Source organism: Poecilia mexicana, unplaced genomic scaffold, assembly GCF_051168715.1.
Source record: "Poecilia mexicana isolate PSO_F unplaced genomic scaffold, ASM5116871v1 scaffold_19, whole genome shotgun sequence".
In the NCBI taxonomy this organism is placed as follows: Eukaryota; Metazoa; Chordata; class Actinopteri; order Cyprinodontiformes; family Poeciliidae; genus Poecilia; species Poecilia mexicana.
The window spans coordinates 6,974,978-7,000,410 of NW_028263388.1; the positions used below are offsets into that span (position 1 = coordinate 6,974,978).

Below are 25,433 nucleotides of genomic sequence, written 5' to 3' on the forward strand. Positions count from 1 at the left end.
ATTTCCCACAAAAAGAACACAACACCTGCTGTACTGATGATCTGTCAGAGTGTGTGTGGGTTCCCTTTAACTGAACTGAAACATGCCAAATTCTGCAGCACAACTACATGTTAAGGTTGTCAAAGTCAAGCTAGCTTAACCAGCCTACTTCCCTTACATTGCAATTTTTTTTTAAAAATTAGAACTTTTTTTCTAACATGTGAAATATGATACTCTTGAACCTTATCTGGATGTCATAGTGTTGGCAATTAGTAGCCAAGTACTGCATCCCTTTTCCTTTGATACGTCGCGCTCATATTTAAGATTTAGCACGTATTGTTGACAATTTGACAGCTAAAACCAATTGCAGTCAATTTTATTGCCCTCCAGCAGGGAGCTGGGGGCAGGATCTTGCAAGCGTAACGTCACGATGCAATGTGTTCATTTAGAGGCTCTGAAAAGTGGCTTCCTCTCTGCAGTGGCAGAACAACCGAGCGACTTTAGAGTCCAGTGGTGAGAAGATAATCGACGCTCTAAAGAAAGCCACAACCATCACTGCGAACCCAGGAGAAAGCCCTCCCTTGGCCCCAGACGTTGCTAATCGCTGCTTCCAGCAGCTGGTCCACTCCTATGAGGAAGAGTACGGAGGCTTTAAAGACGCTCCCAAGTTCCCCTCACCAGGTAGACTCACCTGGAGCCAGAGTGCTCATCTGCAACTCTCCAGTTTCCATTTGTCCTGATGGTTTAGCTTAAATGGCTCAAGAAAATGGCAGCTCTTCCCATCCTCTGTTCTGTTTTCACCATAGTTCAGATCTGCTTCACAGATGTACTCCAGCTGGAGGAGAACTCATGTGAGCTGGTCTGTCTGTCCCTCTACAGTGAATCTGATGTTCCTCATGTCTTATTGGTCCGTGAATTGCTCCACCTCAGAGGGGGTCGAGGCCCTCCAGATGGCCTTGCACACACTCCGAATGATGGCACTGGGAGGCATCCACGACCACATTGCACAGGTTCGTATCCATTCTGGGAACGTAGGAAATTTATTCATACATGAATGTTTTTCAAATTTATCACACAAATATTGTGTCTTCTGTATAAAATCAGTCATGTTATTGCTGTAAAGCCTATATATCTGTTTATAGCAGCATCAGGCAGCAGGCTGGATATAAGAAAGAGCAAATTAACTTTGTGGTAAAATTTGCTAAGGACCAAATGGTAAAGTGTGTTTTACACTGTTATGTAATGAATGTGATATTTTTGTTGTGAGCAGAATTCAGTTTATTTTTCAACCACAGATTCATAAGAAATGCCACCTCAAGGCACTGTACGTTACAAACTGATCCAATTCCTATCCAGTTGTATATGAACCCACTTTGGGTCAAATTTAACCTCTAACAAATTCAAGTCATTTCAATACAACCTAATCATTTAGTTCAACTGGAACCTGATTACCATCCATCCAATCAGACAACCGTACAATTAATGTCGGTTGATTACGTTTATCTATGCCAACTGCTAAAAAGAAAAAGTTAACTACCTTTGGAAACTGAACCATTTGCATGTCCTTCCTTACTTGGATATGTTTTGTGTACATCTAGTAAATATGTGTAAAAAGCCTTAAAATAGACATTTTTTAAAATTGCAGCCACATTGTTTTGTGTCAAAAGATTTAGAAGAAAATCCAACCTTTGAGTCCTGTGCACAGCCCCAATTTACTACATTCTCCTGTAATCCCATAAATCCCTCTCAATCTGACCAGAGCACACAGTTCCAGTTAAAAGTCTCAGTCGAGTTCAACAAACTCCATGTTCACAACTTTGACAATAGAACATTTAGGGAGACCTAACTTCTAAAAGTTATGGGGATTCAGTGACCCCAAGATGCCACTCTGTTCTGCGGTTCTCCAGCCAAGAGTTTACTGTAGATGTATTATTTTTTAAAAACTTTCCTTCCCCTTCTCCTCAGTGTGTTTTGTGGTGAGATAAATATTAGTCGTTAAAAGTCCAATGAGACAGTTGGAGCCTCATTTTCTTAGCCATGCAGCACTGGTGTTTGCTGTATGTCTTTTCTAACAGTTTTCCTGGAAAGGACCTCATTCTGTGGCTGTTTTTCCAGGGTTTTCATCGTTACTCCACGGACTCTTCGTGGCACGTTCCTCACTTTGAGAAGATGCTGTATGACCAGGCTCAGCTGGCTGTGGCTTACATATCTGCTTTTCAGGTTTGGGTTTCTCTTCAGAATCAGCCTTATTGGCCAAGTTTGTGCTTTACAAACAAGGATTTTGACTTCAGTTTCACATGCTCACACTTTATAGACATTAAATGTGAACTTCATTAGAGGAGATAGAAACAAAGTAAGTGTGTATGTACTTACACTCATATTTTGCGCAACATATATTATAGAATAGTGTCCGTATGTGTGTTTCTGTTTCACAGTAAAGTAGCTGCCTACTCTTTCTGTAAGGTGTCAGTTGTGTTTGTCAGAGAAGCAACATGGGAGATGAAACTTTCTTGATTTTGCAAATGATGCTCTGTAACATTGACCTGAATGTAAAAACCCAAACGGTTTGTGTCCAGGATGGCAGTGTCGTAGACCGTACCTGATAGTACACTGTACCAAGGTACTTTTTTCGTTGCAGTAGGAACAACAGTCTCTGCTGGAACTTCTTCCCAACAGTGTCTTTGTGTGACAATCACTACAGATCTAGAGAAAAGATGGATCCTAAAAATGGTCGGCGAACTACAGCAGACAGAATGTTGAGGACAGTAAAGAAGTTACTCACTGGCTCTTTACTGAGCCAGACAAAACCCCCGAGTGTGAGACTTGGGTTTAAAAAATTGATGAGGTTTTTTTTGTTTAGGATTGGGTAAAAACTAACTAGTTGAATCCGAGTCTCAGAGTTTGTGGTATCTTCCCCAGAGTCTGCTGCACTGACCCGTTTATTTTTTGGTGTGTAGACTCAAACTAAATAACAGAGACCAACAGACACGAGCTGAAATACAGCCACATATACATGCTGTGTTTAATGATGATATACAAGTAGCCTGAGCGCTCTTGTAGGGTTCTGCTGGGAACATCCTGTTGATGAATCACAAGACGATACCATTAGTGGTCAAGCTCCGGTTGAATCATAGCCCTCATGCAGGTGTTTTCCCTTCTTTTCCAGGTATCAGGTGAGCAGTTCTACGCAGACGTGGCTAAGGACATACTGCTGTACGTCTCCAGGGACCTGAGTGACAAGGTGAATCATCGACAGCTCGCCTGCTGCTGTCTTTTGTGTGAAAACTGTCTTAGTTGCTCCTGAGTACTTCTAGTATGTTCGTACGTCCCTTGGGGCCCTGGGTGGAACATTGCTGACAAATCCTGTTAAAGCCTCGCTCTCCTGTACAGGTCAACCTTTCTCCTCTTTGATTAATGAGGGGACAGTAGTCAACAGAGCATACAATTAAAACCATACTGTTATTGTTGAATTTTCTGAGATTTATGAAGTAATTATATTCTAATGAAGTACCATGCCCAGGGTAATTATCTGCAGACTCTCTCCACTTTTTTGTGTGACTTGCTGTGCTCTTCCTTTAGGGAGGCAGAGTCCCTGAGTTCTGCTAACTGTTAAATTACATTACAACCAGAGTGCTTACATGGCTTTGTAGATCTTTATATGGCAGTAATGTTAGTGCTTTCTTAGGCTTGGATTAAGAGCATTGTTTCTTCGGCAGTCAGACATAAGATGTCGGAAAAGTATTCTCACCCCTTGAAGATTTCCAAATGCAACTGCAAAGCATTTTCTTCTGGGATTTTATGTGAGAGGCCATCAGCTCTTAGTTTGAAAAAGTTTTACTAATAAAATTTGAAAATTAGTTTGGGGCTTTGTAAATGTCCCCAAGTACTGATTAAAATCAAGTCCTGCCAATTACATTCAGAAGTCACCCACTTGATAAAATTTGCTGGATAATCTCAGGGTAACACTGGAAGAAAAATTATTAATGACAGCAAAAGACTTGTAACATCACAAGTTTTGAATAAGTGCATGACGTGATAATAAGAAAGTTAAACAGCAGAGGGAACTCCTAAAAGTATTGGTCTATGCATTGACGAAAAAATAATAAGAATTATAAACAATTATTACGAAAATGATTTTGGAAATATTTGGTACCACTTTATTTGAAGGGGCTGAATAAGACTGTCATGACACTGTCATAAACATGTCATAACACATGTCATGAACATGAATAAGCCTTCATGAATATTTATGACTGTCATAAAGCGTCATTTGGTAAATTATGACACTTTTAATATGAAGTTGACATTATTCAAAATGTCTTTATGACAACTTGACATTAACCAAGAAATCTTTACTGATATAAATTTGTTATAAAATTATTACTGATTGCACTTTAAAAATTAGGTCACTTTATGTTATTAAAGGTAAAGTTTAAACAGTTTAATCGTGTTAATAAATTAGCACTGTTTGCGCTGCTTTCCAGTCTGGAGGGTTCTACAGTGCAGAAGATGCTGACTCCGTCCCAACACCAGGGGGGCTGGAGAAGCGAGAGGGGGCCTTCTGCGTGTGGACGGCCTCAGAAGTGCGGGAGCTCCTGCCTGACGTGGTAGAGGGTGCGGTTGGAGCCGCCACGCTCGCAGACATCTTTATGCACCACTACGGAGTCAAGGAGCAAGGCAACGTTGCAGCTGAGCAGGTCTGACTGTATTACTTTAATATTAAGGCCGTATCTGCTTTTGACAGTTTCCGCTCGTCGACATGGCAACCGTCACGGGCGCTAAGGGTCATTGTTGGTGAAGATGTTATGCTCTCTATTGCCAGGACCCACACGGGGAGCTGCAAGGGAAAAATGTGCTGATTGTCCGTTATTCAGCAGAGCTAACAGCTGCTCACTTTGGCATCACGGTAGAGAAATTCAACGAACTCATGACCTCAGCCAGAGGCAGAATGGCAGAAGTGAGGCAGATTCGCCCGCGACCCCACCTGGACACCAAGATGCTGGCTTCCTGGAACGGTAAAGTCCAAGTCTGACAAGGCAGCGAAAAGTAAAAACAGCAGATCTCAGATTTCAATACCTTTTTTTTTTTTTTTTACTGATTGATCATATCACAACCAAAACCTTTAATCTATTTTATTAGGATTTCATGTTATCAGCACAAAGCAGTGCCTAAGCGTGAAGTGGAAGCAATATTTTCTACTTTTTTCCAACTGTTCTTAAATCTGAAATGTGTGGAAACTTAACACTGACTCAACATTTTGTTGGACCTCATTTCACTGCAATTGCAACTTTTGGGATATGAACGTTGGGGTTTGTTTTTGCCTACCCAACCCAAAGATTGGATGGAAAACATCCATTGACATCAACTTGCAAACACAGCAGTCCATCATCATGTTTATCCTTGTTTCTCCATTCGGTGAAGGCTTAATAGTGGACAGCCGTGTTTTGTACGGTTTCCATTTTGTGTCATTACCCACATCAGATGACAATCTAGTGACATACCCTGAAGTTTGCATTTGTGATGAGACAAACTATGATAAAGTTTTTCAAGGTGGAGAAAAGGCGAATCATTTAATAAAACTGTTTTTCCACATTGACATGGTGCTAATTTTAACGCTCCTTTCCATTGTTTTGCCCATCATCTATAAAAATGCAGTTAATTACTAAGCACATGCATAAACAAACAGTCATACTCACCCACAGGTTGGGTTCCTTCACCGGATGTCTCCTGACGGTATGTTAGCGAGGTAATGAGGCCCTGCCATTCCGAGAACTTTCCAATTAGTCCCGAGCCTCTTCTTCTCCTCTCTAATGAACAAACTCCTCCATTAATCACCTGCCCGCTGCCGCCGCTGCACTTTGAAGACCGGGCTGTGCACCATTGGCTTTGATACTCTACATGAAAGAGGTGTGGAGGGACGGAGGGAGGAAGGGAAGGATGTAGTGAAGGATGAGAGAACATGGGGAAACTTCAAAGAGAGAAATAGGGGTTTGGGGGGCAGAAATAACTGCGCTGGGACTTTTGGCACGGGCTACACATTGGCACCTTGACAAGGGAACGTGATGTTTTAACATGAGATGGAGTTATTTTGGAGCTAATCACCACCACAAGCATCGTTATTACCGCTTCCTCCCTTGCAGGCCTGATGCTGTCCGCCTTCGCTCGGGTTGGAGCCGTGCTGGGGAACGAGGTGCTGCTGGAGAGAGCGGTGCAAGCAGGAAACTTCCTGAAGGAGCACCTGTGGGACCCCAATCAGCAGAACATGCTCCGATCTTGTTACCGCGGAGACCAGATGGAGGTGCAACAGATGTAAGATACAGTACTTTAGCTCAAAAATGGTATAATAAATAATAAAAAGCACATTTCACCTTTTTATAAAAATATTCAAGTATTCCATCAAAAAGATGTTTTTTATATTAAAACTGTAGAAAGCTATGAAATGTTCATGGTTTTTTACATGAAAACAGGCAACCATAATATCCGGGTAAATAAGTTTTCAGCTGTAACGTTCCATGCAACCTGTGTTTTTATCCAGCAGCTCGGTTATTGGATTTTTCAGGCTGCATATTTTAACATGATTGACCTTGTTTTAATTTCATTTTCAAGTCCTATTGAAATTTTAATTTCTCATGGCTGAGACAAGAATTTTTCTTTTTACTCTTAATTTTAACCAACTAAATTAATATCATTCAGTAAGTGTATTAGCATGTTAATATTTTTATTCTCAGAACACACCCTTAGTCAAGAACTGACTCTCTTGTTGATCCAACACAACAACTTCAGTTGGCCTTGTTCCGTTGGCCAGCAACTGTGGCCCAGTTACTGTGAATGAATGAGTGTGAAATGCTATCGAATCAGCAGAAAAATGTGCCAACAGTCCCACAACCTGCTCGATGGAATATAATCAATTTGAAACACATATGTGAACAAATACACACTTTGTGCCTAAACGCCCTGGCCTTGTTCCACGGCGCCCGTCTCATTCATTACCGTCCTGTTCAGAATGGTGTCGTCTTCGAAAGTGTTTACAGAGGCTCATTTTTCAGACCTGATTCAGCTTCCACACGTACCGGGGCTGGTACGGGCCGCGAGCCCATTTACCAGAAGGAATGGTAGGGGCTGAGACTAACTGGGTTAATAGGATGTGAAGTTGGTGCTGTATGTTTTCTGTGGCTCCTTCCTGCCAACCGAAAATTTAATGCATTTACGTCTTTGAGGAGCAGAAGGAAGGTAGAGGGTAGTTTTACTTTGGTAATCAATCAATCAATCAAATTTTATTTGTATAGTACATTTTAGGAGCAGGGGATTTCAAGGTGCTTTACATAATTAAAGAAAAAAAATAAAATTAAATAAAAAATAAGATCAGCTGTTTTGTCACCAGTAATGTCATATGGAGCTGGTTTGCTAAATATGAAGTAGTTCCCAATTAGCCTGGAAATTGCCTTCCTACGCAATTCAATTTCTCCCGTCGAGGTGGATTTCTTCAGTAGAATTTCAACCGGGCAAATCAGCAAACAGAAATAAAAGTTGTGAACGATGACTTTCCTGCCTGTAATTAGAAGCAACAGCGAAAGAAGTCAACAAAGTCGTTCAGCTCATGTTGGTCACGCTTCCAAATATTGACCAATTCAAATTGAACCAAGAGGAATGTTGAACCCTCCCGCTGTCTTAGTGCGATGCTCAGGAAGAGCACGGCAGATTTCCTGGTCGGACAGTGGGGAAGAGAGGAGGCGGTGGTTGTCCAGTCAGACCGTCAGTTACATAAACCACACTAAAACTTGTAAAAGCACATGCGCTGTCAGTACAACCCCGCCGTCCAAATGACCCTGGCTCTTAAGACTGCAGGAGAGTTGAGACATTTTATTGCTAGCAAAGGTGTTGTTCAGCTCCACACTTCTCTCTTCACAGTGGGGTACAGTTGTTTACAACACACGCAAATTCTGGTAAGCTTCATAGCTTCATAACCCATTACTTACATCATGAATAAACATAAGCGATTGGGTAAAATCAGATCCAATCGTTTAAACTTCAACAGAATCTCGCTTGATGCACAGAGCTGCCACCTTGTGGTTGTAGCATGTACTATAAGCCATCTTCTTGTGAACAACTTCTAGTGTTGCTTCCACCTTTTGCTAGTAGCTGCATGCTTTTTATGAAAGTACTGAAGCCAATTCAAACACATTTTTTTCAAGTATTTTAATTTATATATTGCAACAACTGCTTGAAAATGTGAATATCAGTTCCCCCTCCTGAACATTTTCAACCTTGTCATACCCATCCTGATTCTTGCTGACTCTTTTTAACTTGACTGATGCCACAACCGATTTCTTGTCTCACTACAGCGTGACTTCATGGCTTTTTATGACCTCTCACAAGAATGCACTTCATCTCCTCCAAATCGCTTTTAGGTTTTCACCCTCTCCACCATCAGCCTCACCTGACACAGCACTATCTGGCCTCCTGTCACAGTCCGTCCTCGTGCACTCACTCATCTGGAGGGTGGCGTTGTGAGAACTGGAAGGACGGGGGACAGTGGAATAACAACAGTTTATTAAAAAGTGGTGACTCAGTACTGTCAGTGAGGAAGAAAGTACTTCAGAATCGGTATCAGCCGTACACGGTTGTTTTAGACATGGAGAAGAAGGGATTGACGACTCTAAAGAATTTGAAACAGAGATGTACCGTTTGGTTTGTAAATGTGTTTCTTGACTGAATGGAATTTCTGATTTTGCTAAGCTCAGATTTCCTATTCATCAAAGCATGAAGATTAATGGGAAAGTTCTATTAACTCGATAGATTTGTACAAGGAACTACCAAAACTTAAACCTGCCACGAATTAGAGGAAAACACCATCAGTGTTCACTGTGAAGCCCAGCTTTCCATTGGCCAAGAAATTAACTCCTACTCCATAAACAATAAGCGCCCCACTGTTATCAACTTAGTGACTATGTCACAGTGTCAGTCATAAAATAATCGTTATTGGCCAAAGTCAGAATCGCCAAATCGGGCTTTTCAAAGATTGCCGCTTGGCCGGAAAACTGTAAACTGTGCATCCCTAAAACCAACAGTCAGCTTCTGGATTGGTCTCTCCAAAACGTTGTTGAAAATTTGTGGACTTAACTTAAAACCTGGGTCTTTGTATAAATAAAACTACCAATTTAAATGAGCTGTACCAATATCGCCCAGCGGTACGATCAAATATTCAGCCGTAAAACAACCATGAGGATGAAGTGCAACTTCTTAAGAGAGGTTTAACCAAATATTAACTGGGGGGAAATGTATGTAAAATAAATGTTGTCATGTGCATATAATTCTTGTCCAAAAAGTTGCATAATCACTTCATCCTTGACAAAAAAAGGTTTAAATAAATAATTAAAGGTCTCAAATTTTAATGGTATTCATGCCCTTGATGAGTGTGTATAACGTCTGATTTAGAGGTGTGCTAACTATTTGCCGCCCTGTCTTTTTATATATTATAAATCATGTCTGTGGTGGACATATAAAAGTGTATCTTTTTCTCTGCCCTACCTAAGAATGTGGGTTTTTTTTTCTGGATTTCTATTCTGTTTGCACAGACAGTTACTGTATAAAATATGAAGTGTAAAAAAAAAAAAAAACAACCCCAAAAACAAGATCCTGAACTAGTTCACTAGTGGAGCTCATCAAAGTGCTTTTCCACATTGCTCCAACGATAAATACTTAATGATTAATGTCCTCGTTTCGTCTTTTCCCTCTGTGCGTTGCCCAGATCCCCGCCTATCTGCGGCTTCCTGGACGACTACGCCTTCGTTGTTTGTGGCCTGCTGGACCTGTACGAGGCCACGTTCCAGACGGAGTGGCTGCGGTGGGCCGAGGAGCTGCAGGCCAGGCAGGACGCGCTGTTCTGGGACAACCAGGGCGGAGGTTACTTCTGCAGCGAGCCCAGCGACGCCGCGGTTCTGCTGCGACTGAAGGAGGGTGCGTAATGGCCTCGCTCATTATTTGCGTTAACGAGCAATTGAACAAGTCGGCCTTAATAAAGGTGGCTGACGTTCAGAGATAACCAAAACATCAAACTTACCCTTTTACTGAAGAGCAGTCCTATCTAAACTCTCAGGATTTCCAAATGTATCTTTATAAGAGCTGCTTTTTTTTTTTACAAATAGCTGAGATGTTTGATTTACACTATCTGACAAGTGGAAGAGGTGAGAGATATGGACAGAATTTTATCACAATATTTTGTGGTATAAAAGTTATGATAATTAAAACTCATTTTTTTAGGTAATCGTATGGCAGTAACTGCATATCACAGCATTTATAGCACCACAAACACAAATATTGCTCTAGAAAAACATTCCTATATTAAAAAGGCTTCTTCAGGATGCCAGTTACTTTAATATCACTGAACTACACACAGTAACTGCATTGAACCATATTTTTAAATTTACTGACATTTATTAATGCTCCCGTTGAACAAACTGGAGAAAATCTATCTAGCTTTTTCTTGTCTGTCAAGGGTAAGTGTAAATTTATCAGCAGTTTTCTGGATGACGCTCATGTTAGCCACTGGTTCGCTTCTGTTGCCAACCCTTTGTACACTTCTGTCATCCTATAGGTCTTGAATTTTATTCATTATGGTCTTAAAAACGCTTAAAGTTGACTTGGTGAAACTCGCATTAACCGTGTAGCAATGCTTGGTGCAAATCTTGTTGAAGATAAGCCAGCATCGTTGGTCGGGGCTTGTCTTTTACCTCGATGTGTTTTTAACGTTTCATGAGGAGTGCTTGAAACTCTGCCTGCATCAGTTTTATGTAGGGGTTCGTAGCTTCAGGGGTGAAATACAGAAAGGATTGATGGACAGGTGGATGATTAGAACTCCTGCTGCAGTGGACCTTTGTGCTTTCGCCCAGTCTGAGGGATGGAGAGCGCCGAACACTGAATAAATTCAAGGTTTGAATTGCACAGGCACTGCAGATGTCTGCGCATTGCAACGGTTTGGCTAAAACAACCCTGATGAAAAGCAGCGGTATGAACAGATGTCTGTATTATTGGAACAACAGACAATTTGATGGATTGTTTTTGTCAGAAACTCACTAATTTATTCGTCCATCATGAATCTGTTGCTTCCCCACTGTTACCCTATGCCATATTGATCGTTTCAAGCTCAGAGGATCTGGAAGGCTTTACTGTAATATCCCTGCCACTTTCACTCATTTGCTACACTTCAAGAAAAGAGGCTGCCAGCAGGAGATGGATGGACTGATAGGTGACTTGATGAAGGATAAAAGATGGGAGGATTATTGAACTCCTCCGTCCGCCGTAAGAACACTAGCAACCGCCAGTCACTCACGGCGAACCTCTCTGCCATAAAAAGCCCCTACTACACTGATGCCCTGCCTCTCGAGCTGCTTTGATCACCAGAGCTGTCAAACTCGTCTCCAGTCCGTCTCTCAGTCCATCTGCTTCTGACAGATTGGAACAGCGCCGCAAAGTACAGCGGGAGTCTGAAATCAACTTCCCGACTCTGCTCCTGTCGTCTCTCACTAACCTCCTTATTTTTTCCCTCTTAATTTGTGACTCTCCCTGCAGTCTTGACGTGATTTTGCAGCCTTTCAAATAAGAACGTATCTTTTGAATGTTACGGGCCAGTAGGTGAAAGCTCAGATATTAATATAAATGGCCATAACCTTGATGTGCACTCCAGCCTGTCTTCGGATGCTAGCAGGCCGGAGAGGCTGGCACCTTGTAAACACGCTATTGTTTACCTTTGATCAGTCGGGTCCAAGCTTCTGGTTTGGATCTAGTAATCTTCCGCATTCAAAATGTCTCAAATTTATTGTTTTCTCTGTTGTTTGTTTAAGGTACACTTGATTTGGTGCTTCTATATTTGTTGTCTTTTTCCAGGATCAAGTTATCGACAAAGATATCCTATCATCTTCAAGTGCTGCTTTTGTTTTTGTGTTTCCCATCAGACGTACTCCAGGCTTAGTTCTTCTGTGTTTAGCCATCTTTCTTTTATGAAGTCATTGATGACATTCCAGTTTGTCATAAATTACAGATTTTTGTCATAAATAACCTGCTTTTTTTTTTGTCACACTTTAGATGTGTGAAGCGGGACGTTTGAATTCAGTTCTGCGAATTGTGAATCTGTTGAGCTCATTAGGAGCCACTTCTCAGACCAATGCTGGTAAAAACGTGATTAAAGGGTTAATAGAGGAGCCATGTTGTGATGACTTCCTGAAGGCGGAGTTTCAGAAAGAGCAGGAGTTTTTAAAGAGACAGAGACCCAATTTTAATGCATTAATTTATGAAGTCAGATTTCCTTTAAGTCATATTTGATACATACAGCATTTTTATATAAACTGAAGGTAACATGATTATGCTATGAAGTGGCTCTCTGTACCTGGAAAACACATAGTACTGCTCCTTTAACTTCTCATCTGTTCGTGAATTTTATAGATTTTATACTTTTTCAACTGTCTTATGGAAAATAACCAAAAAAATCAGGACACACACTGTACAGACGTTGGATAATTAAAACAACTCTCTCTCTCGTTCCAATACGAAGTCATTGATAAACATTCTGCTGCCGTTAACTTTACGTGCTCCCCTCTCCAGTCTGTTTGTACCCAGCTGTGTCTCTTTCCTAGATCAGGTCATTGTTGCCATTAACTTTCTCTTACAAGTTTTTCTGACCCCTGTCTCCTGGTAAGCAGTACATATATCACACATGAATGCGTGTAAATATGTAAAAGTGTGCCCCGTTTGTATTTTATTGGAGCTGACACGAGAGTGGTTTCCCTTCTGAGGGGACTCGCGGTGCCATTACGGCGTCTGCGCTGCGTCGGGTTGAAAGCCATTAACGACGCAGCGTCGGACGCCTTTCCCAGCAGCGTAGCCTGTCAGCTGTAGACAGATTACCTCCAAGGCGCTGCCTCTGTACGTGTCCGAGCCTTTGCCAGACTCCCGTGTGTGTGTGTGTGTGTGTGTGTATGTGTGTGTGTATGTGTCGGAAGAGGAAGGTTAAAATCATCCACACTGTCTGTCCTGCTTTTCTTTGAATTTATTTTCAGTTAGTTGAGTTTCCTGAGACTGCAGACTGTTTCTGTCTCCTGAGGCAGCGCTGCACTTTTCAGACGTTCTCCCAGGTGAAAGAAATATATTACACACGCATCAAGTTAGAGTACACCAGGTTAAAAAAAAAACTGTTTTATGACTTTAAAACTTGATGAAAGTGTAGGCAGTGTTTTATTCAATGACTGTATTCTTTGTCGATGGCAGCAGCAATTCCCTCCACAACTCTCACTCTCTCTCTCTCTCTCTCGGTGTGCGTTTGCGACCTCCTTTCGACGGAGCTCCTTAAGAGAAGGAAAACGTGACATGTGGAAAGCGACACACTCGCCTACCAAACCCTGGTGTGTGTATTTGAAGGTTTGTTAGAGTCTTCCCCACCACGGGGCTCACAAAGAGCATACAGCTGGGTGAAATCACGCTCGTTCTGCAAGTCTCTCATCCGTCGGTGCGCACGTGTCTCTTTGTGATTTTTAATTCATGCTTGTCACAAAAACGAAGGAATATGCGTTTTGTAGTTACGTTCATGTGGCTTCGGCTGAATAATTCTGTCGGGTTACTGTTGCTATTTTTAGGTTGCGTACAAGGTACGCAGTCAGACGTAAAAATGGCTTTGGATTCTGAAGCACTCAGAAACGCAGGCATTATTTTGAAATGCAGATGTGCTGAGAGGTCAAAGGTCATTTGTAAATTGTGCCCAAGCTCTAACCAGAGCTTGGTGTAAGATGAGAACCAGTTACTTCACAGAGCACATCAAAACCCCTTATAGCTGTGGGGTGAATGTGTGTTTAGGGGAGGATCGAACACAAAACACACTTTTTTAAGGTCTTTATGATTATATGAAAACCTTGGTCAGAGGGCAACAGAGAATGTCAGTAAAAATAGCTTGTTTCTTTTCAGCAGTCATCTTAGTTGTAATCAAGGATTCTATCAACATAAAGTTTGGTGTAAGCTCTTGGTTATCCAGGACGTGGTAATCCATACGTGGCAGTTGGACTTTATTCATTTTTTATGCAGCAAATAGCTGAAACGGTTTCTAGTGTTTCATCAAATATACAATTCTAATAAAAAACACAACAGAATGTGAATTCCCACTACAAGATTAGTTGTAGTAGTTTCAAACTACATTTACACATTTTCCAGTGTTGGTGGAGAAAAAGTTCCACATTTAGACAGATTTAGATCCGCTGCAGTCGTCATGCCAGGGCATTTGATGGCACTGTGATTGTAGCATGTAGTTGAAATGTGCACACACCTTTTGACCACCATCTTCCAATGCATTGGTTTTGATCAATTGATGGTTAGTCGATCAATAGAGTTGATCAACTTTAGATTAATCAATAACTTGTATCACTTTCACTGGGACTTTCTGTAGGTCAGTGGTCCAAACAATATACCAGATCAGTACAGAAAGGGTTCACGAGACATAAGAATCAATCTTCTTCCTTGGCCATCTCTGTCTCTTGACCTAAATTCTACGGCAAACCTGTAGGGGGAGCAAATGAGACGATGGCCTAAGAGAGGAACCAGGATTCTACAGTTTATATACAATTTGTTCAATGAGGAACGGTCAGAGGTCGATACCTATTAAAGGCTTATGAAGTTGTTGAACCTCCCTGTGTGTCACAGATCAGGATGGAGCAGAGCCCAGCGCCAACTCCGTCTCAGCTTCCAATCTGCTGCGGCTGTCCCACTACACCGGAAGACAAGAGTGGCTCCAGAAGTCCCAGCAGCTGCTGGCAGCATTCTCTGACCGGCTGACCAGTATTCCCATAGCTCTGCCCGAGATGGTCCGGGCTCTCATGGCCCAGCACTACACACTTAAACAGGTACGCTGCTTCGTTACATCAAGATCAAGACTTTTATTCGGTCGGTTTAACTATTCCCGCTGTACAAGATTGTTAATATTGACAGAGTAGTTATCATAGACCACTGTGCAGTTCCCAACCCATCTGTTTCTCATCTGTCGGTCGTGAGGCCTGAAAGACAGCTAAGCTGGGGGGGGAGCGGGTTTGTTTACCTGAATGTTCCCTGGAACTCATTTTCATGTCCGCCTACTGAAAGTAGTCAGTGTTTCTGCTCGCATGACAAATGGAGCAAGCATAATAGACACGGCTTTTACCGAGTAACAAAAACTGAACAAAACATTATGCAGCACGAGAGGAAGAAGCTGTTTAAACAATGAGCGTCTGCGTATTGATTGCGCTGGAACATTTCTGTTCGGGAACGCTGCAAAGAAGAAATGCATCACTGAAAAAAGTAAAAAAGAGGAAGTTCTATTAGGGAAGGAGTGTAAATAAGCAGGAAGGTGTTATTTTAGTGAATGATTGTGATTCATATCCTGCTGTATGCATTTTTTTTATTTTTTATTCGATGAACTGTTCTTCCGGTTTCGGTTTCAAATCGAATGTCAAAAATGTATCTTTTTGACATTTCAATCTCAAGATTGATCTCTCCATCTTAGGTTTTAGAGAAGGTAATCACAGTGCAGGTGCGATCATGACTGATCTGGGATTTCACCAGTGTTTTAAACAGCTTCTGGTTCATTTAGAGTGAACCATGATTAGCAGATTCAAACCAGGCCTCGGAGCTTTCCCTTCATCCACCAGACATAACTCCTGGACAGTTCCTCGAAGGAAAACACAACTGAAAGAGCAATTGCTTTTCTTGCAAATACCACACTCAACAGATGTATAGGAATTTCCCGTTCGCGTGATTTACAAAGCCAGAAAAGCGAACCGCATTTTTTCCACCTCATTTCAACTTCACCAAGTTGTCTGAGGACAAGCCCGCCCACCAGGACGCTCGTTTCATCCCTGGACACAAGGATTTTTTTTTTTCTTCTCATGTTATAGCTGCCCCTCTTTTGCGTTTACTGGGTTATTTGAGCTGTTAAAGTCGGGTTACATAATCGAGTGTTGAAATATTAACATCCTTAGTTTAGCCTGAAACCACTGAAACCGGGATGCTAGCAGGACAATGTTGCTTGGTCACGCGGCGGGAAAAGGCTTTAAAGTGAAAGCAGCAGGAGAACACAGATGGAGATAACGAGGTCTGACTGCGGGTTTGGGTGCTTCCTGTCCATCATACATGACCTGCAGGGGATGTCTCAGGTTGATGGGGTGAAAGGTAACGAGCAAAGGATTCAGGCAGTTTCAGAGAAACCACCTGCCTCCCTTGTTAGTGCTACAAATAAAGCTCCGACTTGCACCACCTCTTTTCCCTCTTCCTTCCTGTTATAAGCCACCTTTCAACCCTGTTCTTTCAGTCATGCACTCCCCCATCTTATTATTTCATTGTTTTTTCTTTGTGTCGCATTTTTATTGTCTTCCTTCGTGTTTTTTTTCCTCTCTCTCAGATTGTGATCTGCGGTCAGAGGGAGGCTTCGGACACTGCAGGGCTTCTTGCAGCAGTCAATTCCCTCTTTTCACCGTTTAAGGTAAATACTCAGCTTTTGTCCAGAACCTGCAGTGGTTTACAACGTAGATATATTTCATTTGTGTGTGTCTTCCCTTTCCTGGTTGGCTTAGGCACACAGTATGGTGGGTCTGTTTAAACACCTAGAACTCTACTGCATCCACCGCCGTACCAGTAATTCACTAAAGTTTTCATAGTACTGAACAGTAGACCCCCAATATTGGCGGGACCACAGCAACCTGCAAGTTGCTGATATCTGCAAATACTTGAGACTCCGTCTAAATGCTTATATCTGCTTATTTTAATGGTGAAAACACCAATTGTGCCTTATTATGCACAGTGGAAACTGTCTTAGCACCTCCACAGAAGATAATAGCTACAGTCTAACGTTTATCCAAGGATACAGCCAATCAACGTGAAGGAAAATAAATGTGAAATTGTGTTTTTTCAACATTTGCAAAATATTGACAAAGATTTGCCACTAGCTGTAATGGAAACGCAGCTAGTATCTTCAATCAAACTGTTTCCTACTGTAGATCGTTCCTCACCACATTACCATCCTCCACAACTCTTTGAAGACACTTCAGTGACGAGCTACGACAGTACCTAGTTTAATTTCGGGATAAATAAAGTATTATAGAATTGAATATTGAATTGGTTCCACCATTTTCAAACTCAGAGCCAATGCTAAAGAAAATACTTGCTATTCAGTCTCCTTGTCAGTACTGCGGGTTCTCATCTCCCCGTATTGGCAGCGACCTCTACATAGCTTGGGGTGATTTAGTTTGTTCAGCCGATAGTGGATTTGCAGTAGATACTTATCATTTTTCAGACGCATAAACACATAGATAGAGGCTGAAACTGGCCTAGATCAGTGCCTGGGGTGCTGGCTGTTGTAAGTGGCGCCCTTTAAAGGTCAGCCCGAGTCTCTCTCCATCCCTCTGCTCCCTGCAATGACTTCAGAAGTATCTCTTTTCAGGCATTAGTTGACCTAAAAGCCCTTTTAGTTGACTTGCAGTAGTAGGTCTAAGTTGTAACTGCAGCTTCAAGGTTTTGAAGTTTTTTTTTTTTTTTGAGTTCTAATTTTTCTGCCAGTCCTGACACCAAACGATTTGTGAAGAACTCTAACTCTCAACCATCCAACCGTTTATGTGATCCTGGACCATATTTCTCAGTGCTTTCACCTCTAACCATTAAAAAAAAAAAAAAAGACGTCTCACCACTTCATGATAAACTTTGATTTATTGGTTGGCAGATTTGATGATGCTTCCAACGTCCTTGGATCCTGATGAAAATGTCTGGAACAAGTATTAAGAAAATCCATTGAGGGTGAAAATAGTTTGTTGTGGGAAGTAGAAAAGCACATACTCGCACACAGCTTCATGCCTCACTGAATTGTTCTAACTCCATCAGCCAGCACCCAAAAAAAACTAAAACAATGAATTAAAGCAGGAGCTGTCCAGTAACACACTCCATCTCTCTCCCTCCTTCCTCCTTCCACACAAACCGTCAGCCAACACAGCCCCATCTGAAATATAAATGAGCTGTGCAGTATCAGCCAGTGGCAGCAGTAACATCAGGCTATTCCAGATAACTGCAGAGAGACAAGAGGCCTAGACTGAAATGGATAACAAGATGGATCTATTATTGAGCAGGATGCATGTTGAGGATTATCTCAGTCAGGGCTAGTTGCATGATGCAGTACAGTTTATTATATTTTAGGTGATAATCCTCAGATGGCGCTCTAACCTAAGAACATCGAATCAGTGGCCCGCACAGAGGTGGAGTAAATGCTTTGAATAGCTAAAGCATCTCAAAGTCAGTTGATAGAAATTCGATTCAGCTGACTGCTACAAGAATAAATGTCGGCATTGTGATGCATTCATTCCTTGACATAAAATGAAACTTAACCATAGAGGCCTGGTCAAACCACAAGCCACAGTAGAGGATATGCAATTTGTACATGGCACAGCATTCGAGTACAACAGCTGATGATGCTGCAGCTACGCCATCCTACAGACGTCTGCAATTTACATGAGTAGTAAGATGGACTATATAGCGACCCTGTTCAGTCTCTAGTTTGATTTCTTAGAATATCGTAGAATCAATGTAATTACACAGCCATACTCCCTGCATCCTCCGTTTTTTTACGATGTGTTCACGCAGAGATTGCCATGTCTTTCATCCAAGTTTTTTAGCCTTTTAATGTTTTTTATGATTCCTCATTAAACAACCACAAAAAATTTACTTAATTTCTCACCACGTTGGATAAACGTTACATATTCATGTCGCCACAAACATTGTGTATAGAACTCTGTACAGGGTGTGGTGTACCTTGGCTCCTTGGATGCAAACTGGTTCATATTAAATCATTTGAACTAATACAATAAAATTATATGAAATATCAGCATTTTTAAAAATATTTATCTCCACTTTTAATGGAAAACATGAGATGTAGTGGGAATGTAGGAACATAATGTAGAAATGGTCAGTAAACGTTCTGGACATAGCAGTTCCAGTTATTGAACAATTCATTAATTGTTTAAAAAAATTTAACAGTAAAATATTGTTTCCCTTCCTTACTGGTGCACATTGCCTAAGCTTATCATTTCTATTTAGCTTTCATGTTCTCATCTGCTGACGAGACGGATCCCATCAACAGATTAAATTACCTGTAGCCAATTTACCCATGAAACCCTTGGCAACATGGGGAAGCTGTTGCCTGCGGCTCATTTGCTTTAGAAGTAGAGTTTGCCATTTTAAACAAAAACACTCTTTACATAATTGGTAATTATTGAATTATCAATAACACACTATTGCATACATATTAAAAATAAGCAGAGTGACATTTATTCACACACTTCACTCAGACAATGCTGAGTAAAGACAATAGCTCAGCTTTATTGTGTTTTATTGGGATTTAAAATTTGTGTTAAGCCAACACAAACTAGTGATTTGTTAGGCAGTGGAGTCTCTGGTTTCGTCACGAGAGCAAATGCCTTACAATACTGCCAACCTACCAACCTAAAAAGTCACAAAACGACTAAGTATTTAAGGGCAATAGAAGACTGATCAAAATGTTCAACATAGCTTCCATTGTTCCATTGTGTTTGTGTCACATACAGATCACTTGGCACTAATTTTCTGACTTTCGGAAGGGCACAACTATATTAAGACTCCTCCCACTACAGCTGTTAATCAATTGCAATAGAAAACCAACCAAACTGTTTGGAGTAGAGTTGAGCCCAGTTGAGCAATGCTACTAGGTTCAAGTGGAAAAACGACATAATAGTTGTCCTGTCAACAGATTTTTCCACCCAAGCTGTTGATAGGCCTTTTGGTAGTTTGTCTAATTAATGCTCTCCTTGCCCAGCTACTTGGTTTAGGCAGGTTGCCAATGATGACTAATGAAGGATATGAGATTGAGATCATACCTAATGGTGCTTGAATCTTCAAGACGATCATTTATGAAACAAAGCCAAACGTTCAAAAATGTATAGTGGAGATTTCCCCAGAAAACCTGCTAAGCCCAGTGGTAGGGGGAGTTAGGGCCGTCCATTAGCAGCCCACCGTGTTTTTATGTTAAAAGTTACAATTCTAACATGCATTAGCAGGCATCATAGTTTGGAGACTCAAGCCCAGTTCAATGCGTCAACTACCAACCTAGCTTATTTAAAATAAACAAGCTATGCTTATCCTGGTGGGGGGAAAGTAAAGCCTGTGGGGAGTAAAGGCTGGTGGCCCGCCAGGCTTAGACAATATTACTCTGGAGGAAACCCTGGGCTGAAGTTGCATGTCAACAAGCTATCGGTCAATATAGTTTATTCATTTGAAGTTCTTATGTTATCCTTTGTAACTTTTAGAGTTAACTAACATTATGCCTTTCTCTGTTAGTGGGCATCGCAAGACAATGGATGTATTGTTTTTTTCACTTAAGTTTCTTGTAAACGATCAATGCGATTTTTATAGAAGATGACAACGGGACATGTTAGCAATTGCAGTTTATATTTAAGCAAACACACATGTTGGTAAATGTTTTCCTCAACACACTCCTTTTACTTTTGGCATGCAAACTTATTAAATACATATTGTGATTAATTCCTTTGTTTGGGGGTGGGGGGGAGCAATGTGAGCACATACACTAAGACCAGAACAAAATGTGTGTCCTGTTATGTAATTCGTAAAATTAACTGCTGTATTAGGGGGATGAATGGGAGGCGGATAAAACAAAGTGTATGCTAGGGTCTGGGGAGGGAATTGCTAAAGTGCCAAAGAATGGGATGAGAGATTTAGGGATGTTTAAATGAGATAAATGGAAGTTGCAGAAGAAAGAAGGCGTAAGGGGATTGTGCTCCACGTAACATTAGGTAGCTATGAACAGAGAACGTGTCTAGTTTATCTGTAATTACCCCTCGTCTGTTTCCCCTTATTTGAAGCAGGCACAAACTAATTGTGGTGAATAGAGAGCTAAGAAATGAACTCCTGCTGGTCTAAGCACACACACTGCAATCTTTACTTTATTTGATTAATCTACTATTTAATTTCACAAGCACTCCCAGTATCTACTGCACTTTTTTTTGCTTGTTTGAATCAATTACAGCACTCAGCCATGCTGAAACATTGAGCCTGATTGTAATTGCTGCATTAAATTGTGGTTAATTTTTCTATCAAGCAGAAATATATCTTGATTAGAGACGGGGCGAGGTCTGCTGAATGTGCTGGTGGAGAAATTACACGAGGGTGGGAGTTGGAAAACAAATAGAGATGCTTTCTTTCCAGCAATTAGCCAGATCCGAGCACTTACCAGTTTCTGCTATTTTGGTGTGTGTGCGTGGTTCCCCTATCTATTCTGCAAGGTAATGCATAACATTTAACAAATTGCAAAAATATCAATGTCTCTTGAACTTTTCCCCATTTTGTCACATTATAAGCAACAACTGCTATCAGATTTTTGCTATTTTAATGTGACAGACCAACAAAAAAAACCAGTGTGTAATAGTGAGGTGGAAGGAAAATTACACATTGTTCCAAAATGTTTTTAAAAACAAAAGTCACCATGGTGACATGTTTTGTATTTGGCTCTGAATTAATGGTTTGCAGAAAGAACAATCCCAGCTGCTCGTCTTTTCGGGGTATGACTGTACCAGCGGCGCACATGTAAACACTACTAAATGCCCTTATTTTGCAAAATACAGCAATAGTAGCTCAGAGAGGAGGTGGAGGAGATCAATACTTTCGCAGATTGTCTGTCTTATACGATACTGTCATGACATGGTGACAATTTTAGCAAATATGTAAAAAAATAAAATAAAATTCTTTAAAAGTTACATAATGCACCTCTCTGCAAACAATAGCTTGAGCTACAGGATGAAAATGAAAAAAAGTCGTACCAGGCAGTCCTCACTTTTAAAGCATTAGGTAAAGAGAATTCATGGTTATGCAGGAAAGTTTATAGGTTTTTGTTGTCTTTCAGTTAAATGCTTCAGGACACATCACCGTACTGGTAGAAATACTACCAAAGTGATTCATCATGGTCTAATTTTATTGCAAAAACCTGGCTTTTCAACTGGGGTGTGTACACTTTTGACAGCCATTGTGTCTTCTGATGACGAGGCTGGGACAGATTGCTTAGCTGCGACTGGTGACAGTAGTTTAAATCAGTTTTGGATTTTACGGTGCCCTCCCTCGTGTATTGGATATTGTTAAACAAGAACAACAACTCCCACCGGAGACCCGATGGCTGAATGCCGCTGTTAGAACTGCTTATTAATCATCCTTCGCTCGTACTCCCTTAACGCCTGCCACACAACGCCGAGTCGGTGTTGCGCTTCTACGCTTCCACGGTGAGGTCAGGTGGTTAGGCGGCCCCCTCTGGAGGTTACTTGGAGAGGGAAACTAAGTGACATACGTGTGATCCTGGCAATGTTAAGAAATCACAAGTAACGTGAGTGAAAGAGCGAAAAGTATTCCAGGGATTTTAAAGGATTTAAAAGACGAGGTGTGAGAATTTCTTGTGGGGAAACAATTATGTGCGGACATGTTTCCCGTCTCCCTTGTCCTTCAGGAAGAAGCACTTTAGAGGGTGGAATGGTAGCCAAATATGACAGGGGACTTGAGGAACATGGCCTTTTTAAGCGCAGAGAGACTCCTTTTTGAAACCATCTGTGAAGGGGGGAAACATCGCGGAATCCATAACAAGACCTCAGAGACTTGTGGAAGAGTTGGCGGGGCGACATGGAGAGCAGGGATGAATGAGCTGGGTGGAGATACAGAGAGCCCAGTCAACCACAGTGGAGAGGAGGATTAGAGCCAGGCGCTCTCACGGGCCTCCGTGGTGATCTCTGAGCTTCCTCGCCTCAATCTTCTGCCTTCGCTGGCCTTCCCACTCTTTAAAGTAAAGAGAAGCATGCACGTTTGTCTCTTGATTTTTGTTGCACAATCCATCTGTCTGTGGTCTCGTAATGACCCGCTGCGCTCGATAACCAGCTGGAGAGCAAAGCACAGGTTGACTGGCAGCTGTGGGAAAGTTCTGACCACACGCTAGTCACGCATCCTCTTCCCTTTCCCCTGCTGCTTACAGACCATGTCAGTCTATACGCTACACTTTCACGTATGTATTTCATGTTAATCCAGTCGTTTTAACCTCCAAGGTTGCACATAACTTCTTAGCGAGTCATTTCCACCATTTGCAAATGCATCCACAAAAGCTTTTGTGGGGGGAGGAGGAGCGTGCACCTTCACAATCCTAGCAGCTTTCCTGCTGTTGTTTGAGATGCTGTATAATCCGTTGAGCTCTTTGCTTATCCCATGTGTCAGTTCACTAAAAAACACCCTCGCAGAACACAGAAGAAGCCAGTTTGAGAATACATCACGCACAACAGCCTGCCTACATTTGCCCCTTTCTGTTAATATTATGTGCCATTGTAATAATGTGAATGTTTTCATCTCATGTAATCAGTGATCTAAAGTGGGTTAACCAATTTGCACAAATTGTATTCAGTTGTTGCAGGATCCTCTTGGGCTATTGGGTGGGGAAGTGGGATAATACACGTCTACTTGACATATTAAATGTGTACCGTAAATGCATAATTCAGTTCCCCTTTTCAATACTTTTAATGGAGTTTAATTTTCTTCTAAAGTGCTTTGAGTATTTCTAACCCTTGAGCATTATTTCCACATTAGATTTTAAGTGTTAGACCAACATAAAGTACTAGATATTTCACTGTTATAGTCAATTTCATAAAGAGTCCATCTGTGGGTAACTTAATCCCAATTGTTCTTTAAAGGCCTCAGAGAATGCCAATAGTCAAATGTTAACTTTGGAGGAGCTCCAGAGGTCAACAGCCCAGGGGAGATAATCTGTTTATTGGGTATTTATTAGTTACATAAATTACATAAATCTTTTGCAGTTTGCCACTAGTCATTTAGGAGACAGAAAAGGTTCTCTGATCTGATCAGATCAGTTCAAAGTTGAACTTTGGAAGAAACTGATAAAAAGTACCTAATGCAGTTTGCCACAGAAGACATAGTAAATAATGGAAGATTGTCAGAGGTGATGGGAAGTTAAATATGCTAAATGTTGGGCAGTACTAAAATAAAATCTGTTAGAGGCTCAAAAACTTGTGAGATTTACCTCCTTGCAGGTCAACAGCCCTGAAGATACATACATACAACAGAAGGTTTTACATTAAAGCATTATTCATGTGTTAGAATGGCTCAAAGTCCAGACCGACATCTAACAGAGAATCAATGGGAGGATTTGAAAACGCTGTTCAAGGACTCTCCATCCAATCTTCCCAAGTTAGTTATTTTGTCAAGAAGGATGTTCAAAACTGTCAGCCTCTAGATGTGCAAAGCTGGAAGAGCATACCCCCAAAAGACCTGCAGCAACTCAGCAGCGAGGAATACAAACGCACACCTCATTTTTCAGGTCTTTATTTGGCAAAAATGGTGAGAATTTTCCCCCAAAATGTTGTGCTAGTTTGTGATGATCTATTACATAAAATAGATCAATGTTTGTTTCTGTAACGTGAGAAAACGGGGGAAGGTTCAAAGTTTGCAAGTGCTTTCCCACAGTTTACAGCACTGTTTAAATACTGAAAAACATTGCTTTGCTCATAAAAGCCTGTAAAATCTATCACATAAACTTAAAAAAGGAACAGTGGAAAACTACTACAGCTAAACTGTTTGTTTGGACCGCACATATTTGGAAGCACTCAAAGCTCAACCAGGATCGCGTTGGCAGTCGGACGAAGGAAAGGAGTTCAAAGTATTTCGTTCATTAACAGCGCCAGAACACTCGGCTTCAACATTTCTCTGATGAACCGATACGACACAAGCCGCTCAGTCAGTCGCAGTTCAACTATCAGAAAAACTAAGAAAAAAGTGGATGGTACCCCCACCGGTGCCATCCACTTTGGCCAATCTAACGCTTCCAGTGTGTTTACTGTTCTTTCCTTCTATTATTTCTTAAAAATTGTATGAATAAAGCCCAACTTTACTTAAAGCACCTCAGAAATTAGTAGTACAAATCCAGATTTAATGTCATACAGATTTGATGTTTTTGAAGCTTCAATAATCAAAGAAGTGACACGAGTGTTGGGTTCGAACTTTGGGAACTTTGGTGTCTCCGGTAGTGTTGCTGGATTGTTGTGCAAAGTGATCAGGTGCACATTAAGTTGCCAGAGAGAGTTATTGGCTTAAAAGGTACACCGGGAATCAAAGAAATGACTTTATAGCCAAGAGAACAATTTTATTGACCTTTAAGAACTTCGTGTACTCCAAAAGTGTCCACCAACCGCCCAGATCGTCTGTTGTTGCCGCCAGTGAAGTGCTTGATTAATTGGTAGCAGGCGAGCTTAGGTCTGTTTTGGGACAGATCTCTGACAGGAACAGCAGGAAAGAAGTCACGTCTGTCCAAAGAACGAATTACAACACTGATCATCAGAAGATGGAGGTTTTTTTTGTATTTTTATTTTTTTTGGAGT

At 41.3% G+C, this 25,433-nt stretch overlaps 1 protein-coding gene across 1 annotated transcript in view; it reads left to right on the forward strand.

The window, feature by feature from the left end:
• Nucleotides 1–25,433, forward strand: part of spata20 (spermatogenesis associated 20) — a 39,877-nt gene that overhangs the window by 4,096 nt on the left and 10,348 nt on the right. The window contains exons 6-15 of the mRNA XM_014991531.2: nt 459–660; nt 859–989; nt 2,095–2,199; nt 3,146–3,220; nt 4,464–4,676; nt 4,802–4,994; nt 6,120–6,288; nt 9,728–9,936; nt 14,659–14,858; nt 16,388–16,468. Coding sequence (XP_014847017.2) covers nt 459–660; nt 859–989; nt 2,095–2,199; nt 3,146–3,220; nt 4,464–4,676; nt 4,802–4,994; nt 6,120–6,288; nt 9,728–9,936; nt 14,659–14,858; nt 16,388–16,468 — 1,578 coding nt within the window. The remainder of the gene's footprint in view (nt 1–458; nt 661–858; nt 990–2,094; nt 2,200–3,145; nt 3,221–4,463; nt 4,677–4,801; nt 4,995–6,119; nt 6,289–9,727; nt 9,937–14,658; nt 14,859–16,387; nt 16,469–25,433) is intronic.